Source organism: Cetorhinus maximus, chromosome 18, assembly GCF_964194155.1.
Source record: "Cetorhinus maximus chromosome 18, sCetMax3.hap1.1, whole genome shotgun sequence".
NCBI classification, from domain to species: Eukaryota; Metazoa; Chordata; class Chondrichthyes; order Lamniformes; family Cetorhinidae; genus Cetorhinus; species Cetorhinus maximus.
The window spans coordinates 56,741,269-56,760,112 of record NC_135896.1 but is presented as its reverse complement, the minus strand read 5'-3'; the positions used below and the strand labels follow the sequence as shown (position 1 = coordinate 56,760,112).

Here is an 18,844-nt window from a genome sequence, read left to right as displayed (position 1 = left end):
GGTGAGGACCTGGATGGAGTTGAGGGAGTGGCTGGCTGAGGGTGTCAGTCACTTGGCAGAGCTCCCTGTGAACCAAAGTAGAGATAATTAGTGCATGGCAGCAGAGTCAAAAGCAGGAGTGAGAGCACTCACAGTTGCTTTGAGAGAGGGAAGATGTGGTGCAGGATCCTCACGTGAGTGTTCATCGCCGATCTCACTGTTCCTGCAGACACAGTTCACGTCCTCACCAGTCAGCACGATGGCACATTCCTCAAAGTGAGTGAGGGGCCTAATGTGGGCCACACCACCCCCAGTCTGGGAACTCTCCCTGCTGTTGTGAGCCAGCTTCTCCTGCATGAAAACAGATGGAGAGAGTGTGAGCAGGGCGCATGGCACTGAATGGAATGTTTGTGTGGTGACTGAAGTCATGGACGGGATGAGGACACGAGCTCCAGAGGATATGAACATAATGGAGATGTGAGGGTGTGTGTGAGAGTTAGTGGTGTTGTCCTTTGAGGTGTGAGATCCCTGTGGATGTGTGATGGGTTTGTAAGTGTGAGTTGAGAGTGATGAGGTGGTTGCCTTACCCTGGCAGAATGGATGATTGCATTCATCCTCTTCCTGCACTGGATGGCTGACCTCCTCTGTGCTCTGGTGGAACTGACTGATGCTGCCACCACCTACTATGCCGGATTGGTGACTCTGGTGTTTCTCCAGTGGCCAGAGCAGGGGCAGAGGACATCACAGTGGCCTTCCACTATGTCCAGCAGGTGCCCCAGGGAGGCTGCACCTTTCTTTGCTTTTGGGGCCATCTGGCGCCTGGATCAGTTCTGGACTGAAGACATGAAGTAGGCATATGCTCTGGTGTGCTTAAAATATGGTGTATGGGGCAAGGAAGCATGAGGTCACAGTGTGGTGGGCAGATCCCTCCCACCCATCAGCGATCCGGCTTGTTCCCCATGAATGCTAAATTAATTGAGCGGGATGCGCCAGGATTGGGACAATACGGTAAGAAAAACCGCCATTGCGGCCAGAAGGTAAAATGTACTTTTTCTCGCCCGCCATTACACTTTGTGCAAATCTGGGATGATTCCGTTCAGCGACTTAAAATCAGCCCTTTGGAATCGACTTTAATGGTGCGTACTGGCTGCAGTTGCCCTTGGCTATACTTTCTAAATGTCCAGCAAACCATCAATCATGAGCAGAATTTTGCCCTTGGTGGGGGTGCTCGGTGGGGTTGGGCGGTCCCGAGCGCCTCTTGTGACTGGGACCGCACTTCAATTTTATACGGGCAGGCCAATTAAGGCCTGCCCAGCGTGGAACGCGAGCGGCAGCAATGAGCACTGCCTGTGCGGGTGGAGGGAGGAAGGCGAGTGGGCCTAGCGCATACTTCGCGCATACACGCGGGAGTGTTTCAATCTCCCTGAGGCAAAACGCTGCCTCAGGAAAGTGAAGCGCTGTTTAAAAAAATAATAAAGAGAATAAAAATGACATAAGACATGTCCCCTCATGTGACTTTGTCACATGAGCAGGGACATGTTCTTAATTCAAGTGTGAAATGTTTATTTCTTTTTTATTTGCTTTCGGAAACCACATCCTGCCCGTAAATTTCCAAAAGGCATTTGTTAAGGTGCCACGCCAAAGGTTACTCCAAAAATACTAGCTCATGGTGTGTCATGGATAGAGGACTGTTTGGTTAACAGGCGACATGGGGTAAGGATAAATGTGTCATTTTCAGGTTGGCAAGCTGTAACCAGTGAAGTGCCACAAGGATCAGTACTAGGGCCTCAACTATTTACAATCAATATCAATGACTTGGATGAAGGGACCAAATGTTAGGTTGTTAAATTTGCTGATGACACAAAGATAGATAGGAGACTACATTGTGAGGAGGACATATAGATAGGTTAAATGAGTGGACCAAAAAAATGGATGATGATGTATAACGTGGGAAAGTGTGAACATGTCCACTTTGGAGCAAACCCTCACCAATTAACCGCTTGCCTCCACCAAAATTGGAAGCTTTGCCTGCTTCCCATTGAGAGCCAGTTCACAACCCAAAAACAAACCGGCTCCTGAATCCCACACCCTTAGCAAAAATCTGGACCAAATAATCAAATCAGCAGTGAGTTACATGCATTCCTTTGAAGGCTGTTTAATTCCAGATTTTAATAGAACTGTGTTTACTCTTGATGGTCAATTGAATGTTGTCCTTATCATGTTGAAATAAGACCATAACACCATAAGACATAGGAGCAGAAATTAGGTCATTCAGCCCATTGAGTCTGCTCCACCATTCAATCATGGCTGATAAGTTTCTCAACCCCATTCTCCCGCCTTCGCCCCGTAACCTTTGATCCCCTTACCAATCAAGAACCTATCTCTCTCGGTCTTAAATACACTCAATGACCTGGCCTCCACAGCCTTCTGTGGCAATGAATTCCATAGATTCACCACTCCCTGGCTAAAGAAGTTTCTTCTGATCTCTGTTCTAAAAGGTCTTCCCTTTACTCTGAGGCTGTGTCCTCGGGTCCTAGTCTCTCCTACTAATGGAAACATCTTCCCCACGTCCACTCTATCCAGGCCTTTCAGTATTCTGCAAGTTTCAATCAAATCCCCCCTCATCCTTCTAAACTCCATCGAGTATAGACCCAGAGTCCTCAAACGTTCCTCATATGTTAAGTCTTTCATTCCTGGGATCGTTCTCATGAAACTCCTCTGGACCCTCTCAGGGCCAGAACATCCTTCCTGAGGTACGGGGCCCAAAATTGCTCACAATATTCTAAATGTGGTCTGACCAGAGCCTTATAAAGCCTCAGCAGCACATCCCTGCTTTTATATTCTAGTCCTCTCGAAATAAATGCCATCATTGCATTTGCCTTCCCAACTACTGACTCAACCTGCAGTTAACCTTAAGAGAATCCTGGACTAGGACTCCCAAGTCCCTTTGCACTCCAGATTTCTGAATTCTCTCCCCATTTAGAAAATAGTCTATGCCTCTATTCTTTCTACCAAAGTGCATATTGGTTCACCAGCTAGAAAACCTGTGACACAACACCATGACCATTGGGGTTAAATCGCAATTAGGTTTTCTGCTCCATCGGGGGAAATTTCCCACCAGGCCATGTGCATGACCATCTTGCTGTTATGGCACCACGGATGTTAAAAGCTGAGTTGTTTAAATCCCAGAGGGAAGCTTGAGACAACTGCCACAACTTTTTTATAATTTTTATTTATTTTGAGACATGTGCCTGGAATTCAGTAGCAATAAGACCACTGAGTCATAAAAGTTTCTTACAAAACTAAATTAAACCTTAATTAATAAAAAAAAATGTTTTTCAGCACATACATAGGTTTATAAATTACTACTATGATAACTCTTAGCACCCCTGGTTAATCTAACTGCCAGTTACACCCCCATTAAGGCAACAGTAAAACACAAAATGGGCAGAATATTCCTGTCGGCGAGCTGGGGGCAGGGCCCACTCGCCAACGCGAAAATGACACGGGATGATGTCGGGGGAGATCCCCCGACGTCATCTCGCCCCATTTAAATATTCAGGAAGGCGGGGGGACAGCGCGATCAGTTGAGGCCACTGACAGGGTAGTTAAATCAATTAAAGGCCCTGCCCGTCCAACCTTAAGGCTGGCTGGCAGGCCAGGAGCCCCAGCGGGCTTCTGAAAAAACATGAAACCTCATCCACCGGCAGGATGAGGTTTCATGTCGGTTTTAAAAAATTTTAATAAAATTTCTGTGATATTTATTAACATGTCCCATCTTATGTGACATGGTCACATGAGGGGGACATGTTAATATTTTATTTATTTTTTTATTTTTAAACTTTCAAAAACTTTCAGTGCTCTCCCTGAGGGAGCACTTAGTCTCAGGGAGATGTGTGCTCTTTCGTGGGCATGCGCAAAAGAGCACACTCTGGCAGTTGGGGAATCAACCCCCCTCCCGCACAGGAAGCGTATAGCGCTTCCCGTTGGGCGGCCCGCCCACTTAAAATGGTGGGAGGGCCTGTTTCGGCGGTGTTAATTGGCTGCCCACCCGCCGCCGAGCCGGTGGGGCCCGCCCACCCATCAAGGGCAAAATTTTGCCCATTGATTTTAAAAGACCCAGGCAAAGTAACAAGATACCCTGAACAGTCGAATTCAAAGTGAGTTTTATTCACTTCAGTTCATGTGGGCAACAACTTGAGGCTTAAAACCTGGAGGCTTTCACACTTGTTAGTTCTTAGAATGCCTTCCTCTTAAATATAACCTCATTTCCTTTATATAGGTTTTAATGTAAGTCCCACTGTCCCAATATGCCTTTTCAACTCTCCTTTTCTAATAGTGAACATTTTTCATAGGACCAATTTTATCAGTAAGCTTTGGGAAAAATAAACACACTGTTTGGCTTCTTCTGGCTAAGTGTAACATTTCATCACCTCTTTTGAAATTCAAATTACTTTGGTTTATCTAAAAATGCAAATGTTTCCTTTACACCTCACATTCTAAAATTTCAGCCATGGTTACCTATTTAACATTTCAAACCTAGCTTCTCTTCTTACATCAAAACCTTCAGACCAGCTGTCTTTAATTCAGTTCCCCCAACCCCGACACACACACCACAGACACACACTACTTCTGCCTTACAATAAATTCCAAAAACATAATGACAATTATTATATTTTCCTGAAACCCCCCCACCACATTAAAAAATGAACTGTCATCATTTAAAAAGACGGCTTAAATTTCTTAATATATTTTACATTACCTCCTATACTTTTACACTATTACTTTACCAGATGCATGCATTAACATAACTATGTATTAAATGGCTGCAGTAATAAACTTCATCTAAATAGCCTTGTACTTCTGTCTGGAAATTTGTCCAGAACTTTAAAGGATTGTGGTCTGTACAGACAATTGATCTGATGAATTATTTGCAACGTAAATTTCAAAATCCTGCAATGCGAACACCACACCCAAAGTTTCCTTTTCGATCGTTGAATGTTTTCTCTGTCGTACATTCAACTTTTGTTTCATTTCCATCTTCTTGTAATAGTAAGGCCCCAATGCCTATATCACTTGCATCAACAACCAACTTAAATTGCTTGGCGTAATCAGGTACTGCCAAAGCTGGTGTTGTAGTTAATACAGTTTTCAAACTTTCAAATGCCTCCTGACACTACTGTGCCTATTGAAGCTTTTTGTTCTTTATTAATAGTTCAGTCAATGGAGCAACCACACTACTAAAATTTGGTACAAAGTTCCAGTGAAACCCACTCATGCGCAGAAATCTCAAAACTTCTCATTTTTTTGTAGGCACGTGGAAATGCAGGATAGCCTTGACTTTCGCATCTCTTGGAAGCCACCTTACCATGTCCAATGGTATGGCCTAGAAACATAGCTTGCAGTTTTGCAAATTCACTTTTAGCCAAGTTCATCACCAAATTAGCTTCTTGTAATTGACAAAACAATTCTTCCAAATGCTGTAAATGTTCTTCCCACATCTGATTGAAAACTATCAAGTCATCAATATAAAGAGCACAATTGCTTTGACTTGCAATTACTTTGTTTGCCAGTCTTTGAAATGTTGCAGGTGCATTTTTCATACTAAATTGCATGACTTTAAACTGGCATAGTCCACCTGGTGTCACAAAAGCCAACATCTCCTTTGCTGTTTCCGATAGCAATACTTGCCAATACTCTCTTAGCAAGTCAATCTTTGTGATAAATGTTGATTGTCTCACTTTCTCAATGTAATGTTCCAACCGTGGTATAGGATATGAATCTCTGCTTTTGTAATTGCATTCACCTTTCGATAGTCCACACACAGTCTTTGGCCAGAATTTTCCCGTCGGCGATTTGGGGGTGGGGCCCACTCACCGATGGGAAAATGATGCGGGACGAGGTCGGGAGGAACCCCTGACGTCATCCTGGTCCATTTAAATTTTTAGGAAAGCGGGCAGACAGCGAAATCAGCTGTTCGCCCGCTGACCTGTCAATGGCCAATTGAGGCCATTGACAGAGTAATTAAGATAATTAAAGACCCTGCCCATCCAACCTTAAGGCTGGCGGACAGGCCAGGAGCCACAGCGAGCTTCTGATAATACATGGAACTTCATCCACTGGCGGGATAAGGTTTCATGTCCGTTTTTAAAACTTTAATAAATTTTATGCGATATTTATTACCATGTCCCATCTCATGTGACATTATCACATGAGGGGGACATGTTAATATTTTATTTATTTTTTTATTTTTAAACTTTCAAAAACTTTCAGTGCTCTCCCTGAGGGAGCACTTAGTCTCAGGGAGATGTGTGCTCTTTCGTGGGCATGCGCAAAAGAGCACACTCTGGCAGTTGGGGAATCAACCCCCCTCCCGCACAGGAAGCGTATAGCGCTTCCCGTTGGGCGGCCCGCCCACTTAAAATGGTGGGAGGGCCTGTTTCGGCGGTGTTAATTGGCTGCCCACCCGCCGCCGAGCCGGTGGGGCCCGCCCACCCATCAAGGGCAAAATTTTGCCCATTGATTTTAAAAGACCCAGGCAAAGTAACAAGATACCCTGAACAGTCGAATTCAAAGTGAGTTTTATTCACTTCAGTTCATGTGGGCAACAACTTGAGGCTTAAAACCTGGAGGCTTTCACACTTGTTAGTTCTTAGAATGCCTTCCTCTTAAATATAACCTCATTTCCTTTATATAGGTTTTAATGTAAGTCCCACTGTCCCAATATGCCTTTTCAACTCTCCTTTTCTAATAGTGAACATTTTTCATAGGACCAATTTTATCAGTAAGCTTTGGGAAAAATAAACACACTGTTTGGCTTCTTCTGGCTAAGTGTAACATTTCATCACCTCTTTTGAAATTCAAATTACTTTGGTTTATCTAAAAATGCAAATGTTTCCTTTACACCTCACATTCTAAAATTTCAGCCATGGTTACCTATTTAACATTTCAAACCTAGCTTCTCTTCTTACATCAAAACCTTCAGACCAGCTGTCTTTAATTCAGTTCCCCCAACCCCGACACACACACCACAGACACACACTACTTCTGCCTTACAATAAATTCCAAAAACATAATGACAATTATTATATTTTCCTGAAACCCCCCCACCACATTAAAAAATGAACTGTCATCATTTAAAAAGACGGCTTAAATTTCTTAATATATTTTACATTACCTCCTATACTTTTACACTATTACTTTACCAGATGCATGCATTAACATAACTATGTATTAAATGGCTGCAGTAATAAACTTCATCTAAATAGCCTTGTACTTCTGTCTGGAAATTTGTCCAGAACTTTAAAGGATTGTGGTCTGTACAGACAATTGATCTGATGAATTATTTGCAACGTAAATTTCAAAATCCTGCAATGCGAACACCACACCCAAAGTTTCCTTTTCGATCGTTGAATGTTTTCTCTGTCGTACATTCAACTTTTGTTTCATTTCCATCTTCTTGTAATAGTAAGGCCCCAATGCCTATATCACTTGCATCAACAACCAACTTAAATTGCTTGGCGTAATCAGGTACTGCCAAAGCTGGTGTTGTAGTTAATACAGTTTTCAAACTTTCAAATGCCTCCTGACACTACTGTGCCTATTGAAGCTTTTTGTTCTTTATTAATAGTTCAGTCAATGGAGCAACCACACTACTAAAATTTGGTACAAAGTTCCAGTGAAACCCACTCATGCGCAGAAATCTCAAAACTTCTCATTTTTTTGTAGGCACGTGGAAATGCAGGATAGCCTTGACTTTCGCATCTCTTGGAAGCCACCTTACCATGTCCAATGGTATGGCCTAGAAACATAGCTTGCAGTTTTGCAAATTCACTTTTAGCCAAGTTCATCACCAAATTAGCTTCTTGTAATTGACAAAACAATTCTTCCAAATGCTGTAAATGTTCTTCCCACATCTGATTGAAAACTATCAAGTCATCAATATAAAGAGCACAATTGCTTTGACTTGCAATTACTTTGTTTGTCAGTCTTTGAAATGTTGCAGGTGCATTTTTCATACTAAATTGCATGACTTTAAACTGGCATAGTCCACCTGGTGTCACAAAAGCCAACATCTCCTTTGCTGTCTCCGATAGCAATACTTGCCAATACTCTCTTAGCAAGTCAATCTTTGTGATAAATGTTGATTGTCTCACTTTCTCAATGTAATGTTCCAACCGTGGTATAGGATATGAATCTCTGCTTTTGTAATTGCATTCACCTTTCGATAGTCCACACACAGTCTTTGGCCAGAATTTTCCCGTCGGCGATTTGGGGGTGGGGCCCACTCACCGATGGGAAAATGATGCGGGACGAGGTCGGGAGGAACCCCTGACGTCATCCTGGTCCATTTAAATTTTTAGGAAAGCGGGCAGACAGCGAAATCAGCTGTTCGCCCGCTGACCTGTCAATGGCCAATTGAGGCCATTGACAGAGTAATTAAGATAATTAAAGACCCTGCCCATCCAACCTTAAGGCTGGCGGACAGGCCAGGAGCCACAGCGAGCTTCTGATAATACATGGAACTTCATCCACTGGCGGGATAAGGTTTCATGTCCGTTTTTAAAACTTTAATAAATTTTATGCGATATTTATTACCATGTCCCATCTCATGTGACATTATCACATGAGGGGGACATGTTAATAATTTTTTAATTTTTCTATTTTTAAAGTTTTTTGGACTGTCACTAATCTCCCTGAGACAGCACTTAGTCTTAGCGAGCAGTGCGCTCTTTTGCGCGCATGCGTGAAAGAGCACACTTTGACAGATGGGGAATCTCTCCACCCCCCACACAGGAAGCGCTATGTGCTTCCTGTCGGGCAGGCCACTGGGCGTGCCTTAATTGGCCCGCCCACTCAAAATGGCGGCGGACCCAGTTTCAGCGGCGGAGCTTGGCTGCCCATCCGCCGCCAAGCCGGTGGGGCCCGCCCGCCAACGAGAGGGCAAAATTCTGCCCTTTGTGTTCCATCCAGTTTTGGTACCATCACACTAAGTGAACTCCAGTTACTGTAACTAGACTCAATGATATCATTTTGAAGCATTAATTCAATTTCTTTCTGTACTTGTGATAACTTTGCCAGATTTAATCCATAAGTATGTTGCCTTATCGAAGGTGAAACACCTACACACACGTCATTTATAGCTAATTTTGTTCCCCCCAGCTTATTCCCACAAATAGCTTTGTATGATTACAATAGCTTCCCCAAATCACTTTGACACTTGTCTGGAAGGTAACTCAATGTTACGTTTAAATTTTCAAGCACCCCCTCATTATCCAATTTGATTAGAGGAAAATCAATTTCAGAGCCCTACATTTCTACCTCTTTCTTAGTATCTTCCACCACTGATACCTCCTTTTGGTCCTCTTCCCTGTCACAGTACCTTTTAAGCGTATTTACATGATGTACCCTCTGCTTCTTTCTTCTATCTGGAGTATTTATTAAATAATTTACTTCACTCGGTTTCTTTTAAATCCTGTAAGGCCCATTAAACTTTCCCTTTAATGAGTCTCCCAGTACTGGTAACAGAACTGGAACTTTCTCTCCAGCAACAAAACTACGAGCTTCAGCTTTCGTGTCTGCCCTCATTTTCACCATTTTTAAAATTCATTCATGGGATGTGGGCTTCGCTGGCTAGGCCAGCATTTATTGCCTATCATTAATTGGCCTTGAAAAGGTGGTGGTGAACTACCTTCTTGAACTGCTGCAGTCCATGTGGTGTAGGTACATCTACAGTTCTGTTTGGAAGGGAGTTCCAGGATTTTGATCCAGTGACATTGAAGGAACAATGATATATTTCCAAGTCAGGATGGTGAGTGACTTGGAGGGGAAATTGCAGGCAGTGGTATTCCCATCTATCTGCTGCCCTTGCCCTTCTATATGGTGATGGTCATGGGTTTGGAAGTAGACTTGCTGTGATATCTTTAAATGTTCCCTAGGCAAATCACATGCTCAGTCCAATCTTTCTCTGAAGTTTGATAAATAATCCAGGAGAATAATTTCTGAATTTTGACCCACCAATTTTTCATGGATTAATTTCAGTAGTCCCCTTACCTCATGACCATAAACTAGTTCAAAAGGACTAAAACGAATTGATGAATTAGGAGCATCCCTAATAACAAACAACAAGAATGGAATTCCGCTATCCCAATCCTCTGTATAATGCTGCCTATACCCCCTTATCATAGCTTTTAGAGTTTGATGCCATCTTTCCAAAGCCCCTTGTGACTCAGGATGGTAAACTGTTGACTTAAACTGTTTTATCCCCAAACTGTTCATTACTTCCTTAAATAGCTCAGACATGAAATTTGAACCCTGAACTGATTGTATTTCATTAGGTAAACCATACTTTGTGTAAAAAATTAGTTAACTCTTCCACAACTTTCTTTGTTGTAATATTTCTCAAAGGTATCACTTCAGGAGGCATTTTAGATACATCCATTATTGTCACTAAATACTGATTTCCACTTTTAGTCTGAAAGAGGGGCCCTGCACAATTAATCAAATACTGGAATTGGAATTAAAGGTGCCGGCTTAATCACTGCTTGTGGTTTCCCTATCACCTGACATGTGTGACATGTTCTACAGAATTTGACTACATCCTGATGCAATCCAGGCCAAAAAATGTTTTTGTAATTCTGCCTGTGCCTTTCTAATACCTAAATATTCCCGCATCAGAATTTCATGAACTATCCTCAGAATCTCATTTCTATATCCGAATGGTATTGTAATCTGATGCACTTCCCTCCAGCTTTCATTTGCTGAAGCATGATAAGGCCTTCATTTTCTGATTAAAACATTACCCTTAAGGTAAAAATATTCTGAAATTCATTTTGCTTCTGTTTCTGAGTAAGCTGTCTGATACAAGTGTTGTATCTGCAAATCTTTTTTTCTGTAACTCCACTAACCTCCTTGAGTTAAACGCTTCAGCTCTATTGTCCTCTAGTCTTTCTTCCTGAACAACCTTATCACACACAGTGTCAGCTAATTTGATTTACAGACCTACCCCCTGCCTTTGAACTTCATGTTCTTCTTGGTTCAGGCTATGAGCCTGTAATCTCATTTCATACAATCTGGAAACAATCTAGGAGGCTCTCTCTGCAATACTTCTGTTGAAAACACTCATCTACCATTGGCATCAACTGCACCTGTTATCCAGCTATATCATTACCCAGGATAAATTGAACCCCTGCAATAGGAAATGTTTCCACTACTCAATAATCACTTCACCTGTTTTCCACTTACTCCTTAAATTTACCGTCCACAGTGGAATAGGTTTAGCATCTCCATGAAGTCCACTTATTATCACCTGCTCCTGCAATACTCCCTCTGAACAACAAATGTCATTATCCTACAACATTTAGGATTGACTAACCCCTGTGTCTCTTAAAATTTTAACATCTTTACCTACTCCACCCTATACACATGGAAAGACTTTCCCTTCACATACAAAATCTTTAAACATTACTGCAACCTGCTCCTCAGAATTCTCTTAGGTAAATTCTGGACAGATCCCCACTTCTTTACCTATCACTGATTCCTTTTGTTCTACCTGTACACAAATGACTGATTTTTCCTGTGCCTGAACTTCAGAACCCACAGTATTTTAACTTCTCGATCTATTCTGCACCACAATTTTCCCAACAGATTTTCCCCGCAATTTCCAACACACTGGCTTAATGTGTCCAACTTTATTACACTGAAAACACCTCAATTTTTGAATGTCACCTTTACCTTTAGCCCCTTCTTTTTAATTCTGAAAAAAACTCGCTGCAAATTTCCACCTACTCATTCTCTTCCCTGACTACCGACCTTCCTTTCACCTTCCAACTTTCTATCCTTCTCTGATTTAAAAGGGTGACAGAAAAAAAAAAGTTTAGCTCTTATGAACTAACTAATAATCATCAGCTATCTCTGCTGCTTGCCTTACCATTTGAACCCTCTGTTCCTCCACAGGAGTTCTCGCAACCAAAGGAATTGAATCATTAAATTCTTCCAAAAAAATATCTCTCTAAGAGCTGCATATGTCATCCCTATCTTTAATGCCCGTATCCACTGGTCAAAATTACTTTGTTTTACTCTTTCAAACTCAATATAAGTTTGCCCAGGCTGTTTTCTCATATTCCTAAATGTCTGCCTCAGGAACCAAATCATACGCACTCAAAGTAGCCTTTTTTACTACATCATAGTTCACTGCCATTTCTTCTGACAATGAAGCATAAACCATATGTGCCTTACCCACCAACCTGGATTGTAACAACAATGTCCAGTTTTCTTGTGGCCATTTCATCTGTTTAGCTATCTTCTCAAATGAAATAAAGAATACATTTCTGTCCTTGAGCTTTGGAAGAGCTTGTACAAATTTAAGTATCTCTCTATTGGGTTCTGATGTGGAAATAAGTCCTTCCTCACCTCCTGGTGTCTCTTTTTTAACTGCCAGCAGTTTAAGCTGGAATTCCTTCTCTCTCTTTTTCTCTTTTCTGCCTTTCTAATCTGGCTATTTCTAACTAGCTTTGAAATGCCCTTTCTCTTACCTTTTTTTGTATGCTGCCTCTAGTTCCAATTGTTTCATTCGCAACTGAATTTGAGCCTATTCCAACAACCCACCCCTTGGAGAACTCGGTCTCTCGGGTATTCCTTCCATTTCCAAATGCTACGCTATACCTTCAATTATGTCTCATTTCCTTACCCCTGCTGGTAACCCTAATTGTAACTTATCTGCCAGTTCCATTAACTTAGCTTTATTTGCCTTTCGTAAACCATCCAAAGTTATAACACCCACTCCAAGAGACATCTTAGCAACTGGCAAAGCCATATTGCAGCCTCACAATTTAAAAAAAATGTCAAATCAATTCCTGAATTCAAAGTGCTTCTCATACTTGTAACCTTAAGATTCACCAACTCCAAACCAATCCAGGAATTTCAAATATATCCCGGACAAGACCCTAATTTTGAATAGCACAACGGATGGTAAAAGCTGAGTTGCCAGAGAGAAACTCGAAACAACTGCCACAACTATTTTACAATTTGTATTTATTTCGAGATGTATGCCTGGAATTCAGTAGTAATAAGACCCCACTAAGTCACATAGCCTTCTTACAAAATTAAATTAAAGCTTTATTAATAAAAAATTGTTTTGAGCACATACATAGGTTTACAAAGTACTGCTATGATAACCGTTAGCTCCCCAGTTAATCTAACTCCCAGTTACACCTCCATTAAGGCAACAGTAAAACACATAGGGCAGGATTTTTCCCTTGGCAGAGGTGCTCAGCAGGGGTGGGCAGGGGTGGGCGCGAAGCCGACCGCTGTCTGCAATCGGCTCCACACTGCAAATTCACACGGGTGAGCCAATTAAGGCCCGTCCTGCATGGATTGTGAGCAGCAGTGTTAAGCGCTGCCTGTGCAGGTGGGAGGAGGAGGGAGAGCTGGGCCTAATGCGTTGTTTGTGCATGCATGAGAAAGAGCACTTCAATCTCCTTGAGGCACGGAGCTGTCTCAGGGAGATTGAAGCGCTGTGTAAACAAAAATGAAGAGAATAAAAATTTAATAAAACATGTCCCCTCATGTGACTCTGTCACATGAGCTAGGACATGTTTTTAATTCAAAAATAAAGTTTTTATTTAATGTTTATTTACTTTAGGAAACCTCATCCTATTCGTAGATGAAGTTTACTATAAAATGTAGGGGCCGTTTGGCCTTTTTGCCTGCCTGCCAACCGTTAGACTGGACGGGCAGCATAAATTTGAATTTAATTGGATTGTTAATGGCCTTAATAGGCCTTTTAATTATCAGTGGGTATGCAGCCGACTCAGGTGTGCACCTAGCGAATGAAATATCGCGAGACTGCGTGATGACGTTGGGACGAATGTCTGATGTCATCGCGCGTCATTTTACGCTCGGGCATGTTGGGCACGTGACCCGGGCAAAGTAACATGATACCCTGAACAGTCAAATTCGAAGTGAGTTTTCTTCACTTCATTTCGTGTAGACAACAACTTGACGCTTAGAACCTGGAGGCTTTTCACACTTGTTCGGTCTTAGAATTCCTTCCTCTTACACATAGCCTCATCTCCTTTATGCAGTTTTCTCCTTTTTGAATGTAAATCCCATTGTCCCAATATATCTTTTCAAATTTACTTTTCTAATAATAAAAATCTTTGATAGTACCAATTTAATCAGTAAGCTTTGAGAAAAATAAACACACCGTATGGCTTCTTCTGGCTAAGTTTAACATTTCACCAACACTTCTGAAATTCAAATTACTCTGGTTTATCTAAAACTGCAAATTTTCCCTTTACACCTCACACTCTAAAACTTCAGTCATGTTTACCCATTTAACATTTCAAACCGAGTATCTCTTCTTGATACAAAGCCTTCAGACCAGCTGTCTTTAATTCAATTAAGTCCCACCCACCCACACACACACACACACTGGCACACATTACTCCTACCTTAAAATAAATCCCAATAACATTGTGAAAATTATTATATTTTATTGACACCCACCCCTGAGAACTGCAAGCCAATCAGATGCCAGCAGCTCTGCAATAGGGCCTACTAGAAGGATTGTTGGTGGAGCCCCAGCTAAGGTGAGGGGATGGAATCACTGGGGCCAGTCAGGGAAGTCCTGACATCGGGCGGGGGTGGGGGGTGGTGGTGGACGGGAGGAAGGGGTGGCCTACAGTTCGTTGACAAGAGCAGGGGGGGTTGGTTCCCCAGGGTCCCTCTATTACCACCGGTGGGTCCCTCTGTTGGGCTTAGTATGCCCAAGAAGGAAGGAACCCCCCCCACCACCAATATGCAATCATATCAAACAGGGTCCATCTGGTGGGCTGCCTGCAAGGTGTTGTCCCCAGCCCCACTGGTAGAAAAGTGGTGACAGAATGAGGCCCTTCAGTTAAGGGCCTCAATTGATGTCCGGGCGGGAAGGTTGTCCTCAAGCTTGCCAACCCTGGATTAAACCAAGGGAGTCAGCAATGTGGTGGGGTCTCCACCCCATACCTTCCTGTCCCATTTTACAACAACTTCCCACCTGCCTCAAGGGGGTGGGGGAGTTGGTGGGGGGACATTAGGGGGGCATTAAATTCTGCCCTGTGCCTTTTCTATGCTTTGTTCTCATCTCCAAAGGGTTAATAATTATCCCACTTGCAGCATTTTACTGACTGCATTTAATTTTGTCTTGCACTATGCTCTTTTATAAATGGGGCATGTTAAAATGCAGGATAATGGCTAGCATATGAAAGAAGTACATATATTTACATAAAATAAATATTAATCACAAAAATTGGCAAGTGGTAAAATTGCAATATATATAAACATAAAATTACAAGGAAGTGATATAAGTGTTCCAGGAGGGGACCCGGCCAGGGTGAAGGAGCAAGTGCCTGGAGCAAGGGAAGCCCAAGGATTCTTTGTAATACCCAGAGAAGCATATCTGCACTGATCACAACAAAACTGACTTTATCCTTGGGTGGGTGGGCATGATCGGCAGGCCTGGGACTGGTCGAGAAACCGGCCACCACCTGCGATTGGCCCCTGACCGCAATTTCACGCTGGCTGGCCAATGAAGGTCTGCCCAGCGTGAAACGTGTCTTCCCAATGGTCAGGAAGGGCCGGATGGGGCGGGGGCCTTTCAGCCGCCAAGTCCAATGGTGACCCGGCAGCTGGTTTAAAAACGGTACAGGCAGCTCCTCGAAGGCTGCTAGGGAAGAACATATTTGCAGTGTTCTGAACACTGATGTTAAGGCCTCAAATGTGGCTGGAGACGCCAGGCGGGAGAACAGATCGGGTGGGTATTGGTCCCCCCGGTGCTCAGATGAGTGCCTCACAGATCTCCTGGAGGAGGTGGCTGCCAGGAGGGACACCCTTGTCTCAAGAGATGGAAGGAAGAGGCCACTGCACCTGACAAAAAGAGCTTGGGAGGAGGTGGCAGCACAGGTCAGCAGCCACAAAACTGTGCGCTGCACATGGGTGCAGTGCCACAAAACATTTAACAACCTGCTGCGCTTGAGAAGGGTGAGTACCATGTTGGCATGGATCAGTGTGGTGAAGTGTTAAGACCTGGCTGTCCCCCTGCTAGAGCCTGAGTGCCAACTGTCAATGACACTGGAGCTGGCAAAGGGGGTGAGCGCTGGCTGCTGGGACTGAGTGCCTTGCGGTTCAAGGCCCACGACTCAGATGTGCCCGGCAAGGTGCTCCTCAGGTGGGGTTGGCCAGGCTGCAATGGCGCTGCAGGTAGACAGTGGACTAATCCATGCTGTTCTTTCAGGAGAAAATGACCCATAACAACATTGAAAAGTCGTGGCTAGGTAGAGCCCCCGCAAACCTCCTAATCCTATCCAGATATGAGCAGGATGCCTTGGAGCTGGAGAGACACCTCGCACCTTGGTCAACTGGCTGCAGAGATGCTGGGGTGCCAGACGAAGGTAAGAGTGCAGTGCACAGAGGTGGGAGTTGCAGATGGTGGAAACATTTGTGCATAGTCTCATCATTGATGGGAGCCTCAAAACTTGGTTTCCTGTTGATCATTGAAAGATTATGGCACCATGGTGCAGATCTCAATTGTCTCACCAGGGTGCCTGGCATGTGCAATGACAGTGTGATGACTTTAACTTATGACTTGTTGTTGTCCTCCCTTAGGTTCACCAGCACGCACTCAACCGCAGGACCCAAAGAATCATCACTATTGCCAGAGGACTACAAGACTTCGCATGTACCTGCATCACACCCGCTCTCTGAACAAGGCACCGGCGCAGATACCAGCACCTTGGTGGATGTTAGACCCTCAGCTAGAAAGTTGGAGCACAGTGGTGAGGGCACTTCACACTCGCTAGAGGAGCAGTGGAGGCAGAGAGTGCCCAGGGCACTGGCAGTTGGAGGACTGTTGGAGACCAGGACGATGCTGAGTCAAAGGCAGATAATGAGCCTCTGGAGCCATCCATTAGATGGCAGATGCTGGATGTCCAGCAGGATGTGCGGGTGGATCTGGTGGAGATCCATGAGGATATGCATGCCATGGTCTCTGTTGTGGAGGAGTCCATGTGGAGCATGAGCAATGCATTGACCCTCATGACTGAGCACACTGCCTCCTCCATTGAGAGAGTGGCGACTCTCATGGAGAGGCAGCTCCAGGAATAGAATCAAAGGTTCCTGGGTTGCACTTTGTTGTAGGCTTGCTGAGTTGTACTATTAGTAATAGAGTTATAATATACTCAGCAGCAACTACACGTGTGGCTTGAACTCCAACTCTATCTCTACACTCTACACTATCTCTACACTGACTGCTGAAGTAGCCTGCACTGCTCTCCTATTGGTTATTAGATCATGTGATCTTCCCTAACAATTATTATTCTTAAAGGTACACTACACACTAATTAAAACCATACTTACTACATTCCTCCCCTTTAACTCGGCTATACATATTATATTTACAAGTACATATTTTTCAAGACAACATAATATTTACACTGGCTAAGGAATTTACAAGTTCAGTCTTTCAGGTGGTTTCCTGGTACATGTGGAATTTCGCAGCTCCACAACTTCAGATTCTTTGTCAGGAACCTCTTTTTCCAGAGTTGCCTGAACATCAGGTGCTTTGGTGGGCAGTTCTGTATCCTCAACTCTCATAGGAACATCCAACGTGTCAATCCTGGGTTGAGCATCCTCAACAGGAAACGCAGACCCAGGCATGGTCACTGGTGGAACCATAACTTGATAATTTGTCTCTCTCTTCCTTAAATGGTTCACATGTTTACGGATGATCCGGCCTTCCATCTCCAAGTGGTAAGATAGTGGCCCAGTTACCGCACTTATTCTACCCGGTAACCACTTTGTTCCTTCCCCGAAGTTTTTCACGTATACCGGCTCTCCCACTGTAAATTTCCTCCTGCAACTATGCCAGTTGTGTATAGTTTTCTGGCTTCTCTGGCTCTGTTCCACCTTCCCCTCTAAATTTGGCATTAATAAGCTCAATCTTGTCCTGATAAAGCATTCCAACAATAATTCCACAGGGATAGCACCTGTTGTTGTGTGAAGGGTAGTCCTGTAATGAAAAAAAAGTGTTGCCTCCTGTAAAATTGAACATTGTTGTGACTTCTCTGCCAACTCATTCTTCACTTTTGATAACAACAAAATAATGCGGATGCTGGAAATCTGAAACAAAAACAGAAAATTCTGGAAAAACTCAACTCTTACAGCTATGAAGAAGAGTCATACAGACTCGAAACGTTAACTCTGTTTTTGTCTCCACAGATGTTGTTAGACCTGCTGAGTTTCCAGCATTTTCTGTTTTTGTTTCATTCTTCACTTTGTTCGGAGGAGTGCTGAATTCTTTCTGATTCTCTTCATACTTTTCCAGAGGTACAAACTCTGACTTGAGGGCATCTTGTAGTGTGTGAAGGTCTTTCAACAGGTTTTCTTTTTCACTGCCAAAGTTGCTCACCTCATCTCGAACTTTGTCATCAAGCAAGGTCTCTTCAAGTTTCTTCCGTTGTTCTTCCATGTTTTATCTTAAGACAGCCTACATTTCTTCAGGTTGTTGAGTCCTTTTCCAAAACAGGAACACTTCCAGCTTCCTTTTGGAGTCTCAGTGGCCAATCAAGGCTGATTTCCTTTAGCCAATTTCACCCATAAAGGCTTGGTCCTCTGCCTCCCAATACCAACACTGGTAGTTTTGCCAATTGGCTTCCATAATGGATAGTTACTCTGCTTATGCCTTTTACTTGAACATCTTCATCCATATATGTTTTTAGCTTGGCAGCTTTTGTTCTAAATTTGATGTTCACCATTATTCAAATATCTGAAGGTATGTTACCCAATTACTGTAGTGGAAGCTCCCGTGTCTACTTTCATTTTTACAGGTTTG

At 43.2% G+C, this 18,844-nt stretch overlaps 1 protein-coding gene across 1 annotated transcript in view; it reads right to left on the bottom strand.

Annotated features, from left to right (window-relative positions):
• LOC144693534 (peptidyl-prolyl cis-trans isomerase FKBP1A-like) overlaps positions 1 to 18,481 on the bottom strand; it is a 103,675-nt gene extending 85,194 nt beyond the window's left edge. Inside the window, exon 1 of the mRNA XM_078563379.1 lies at positions 18,330 to 18,481. Coding sequence (XP_078419505.1) covers positions 18,330 to 18,481 — 152 coding nt within the window. The remainder of the gene's footprint in view (positions 1 to 18,329) is intronic.
• Positions 18,482 to 18,844: the final 363 nt, after the last annotated feature.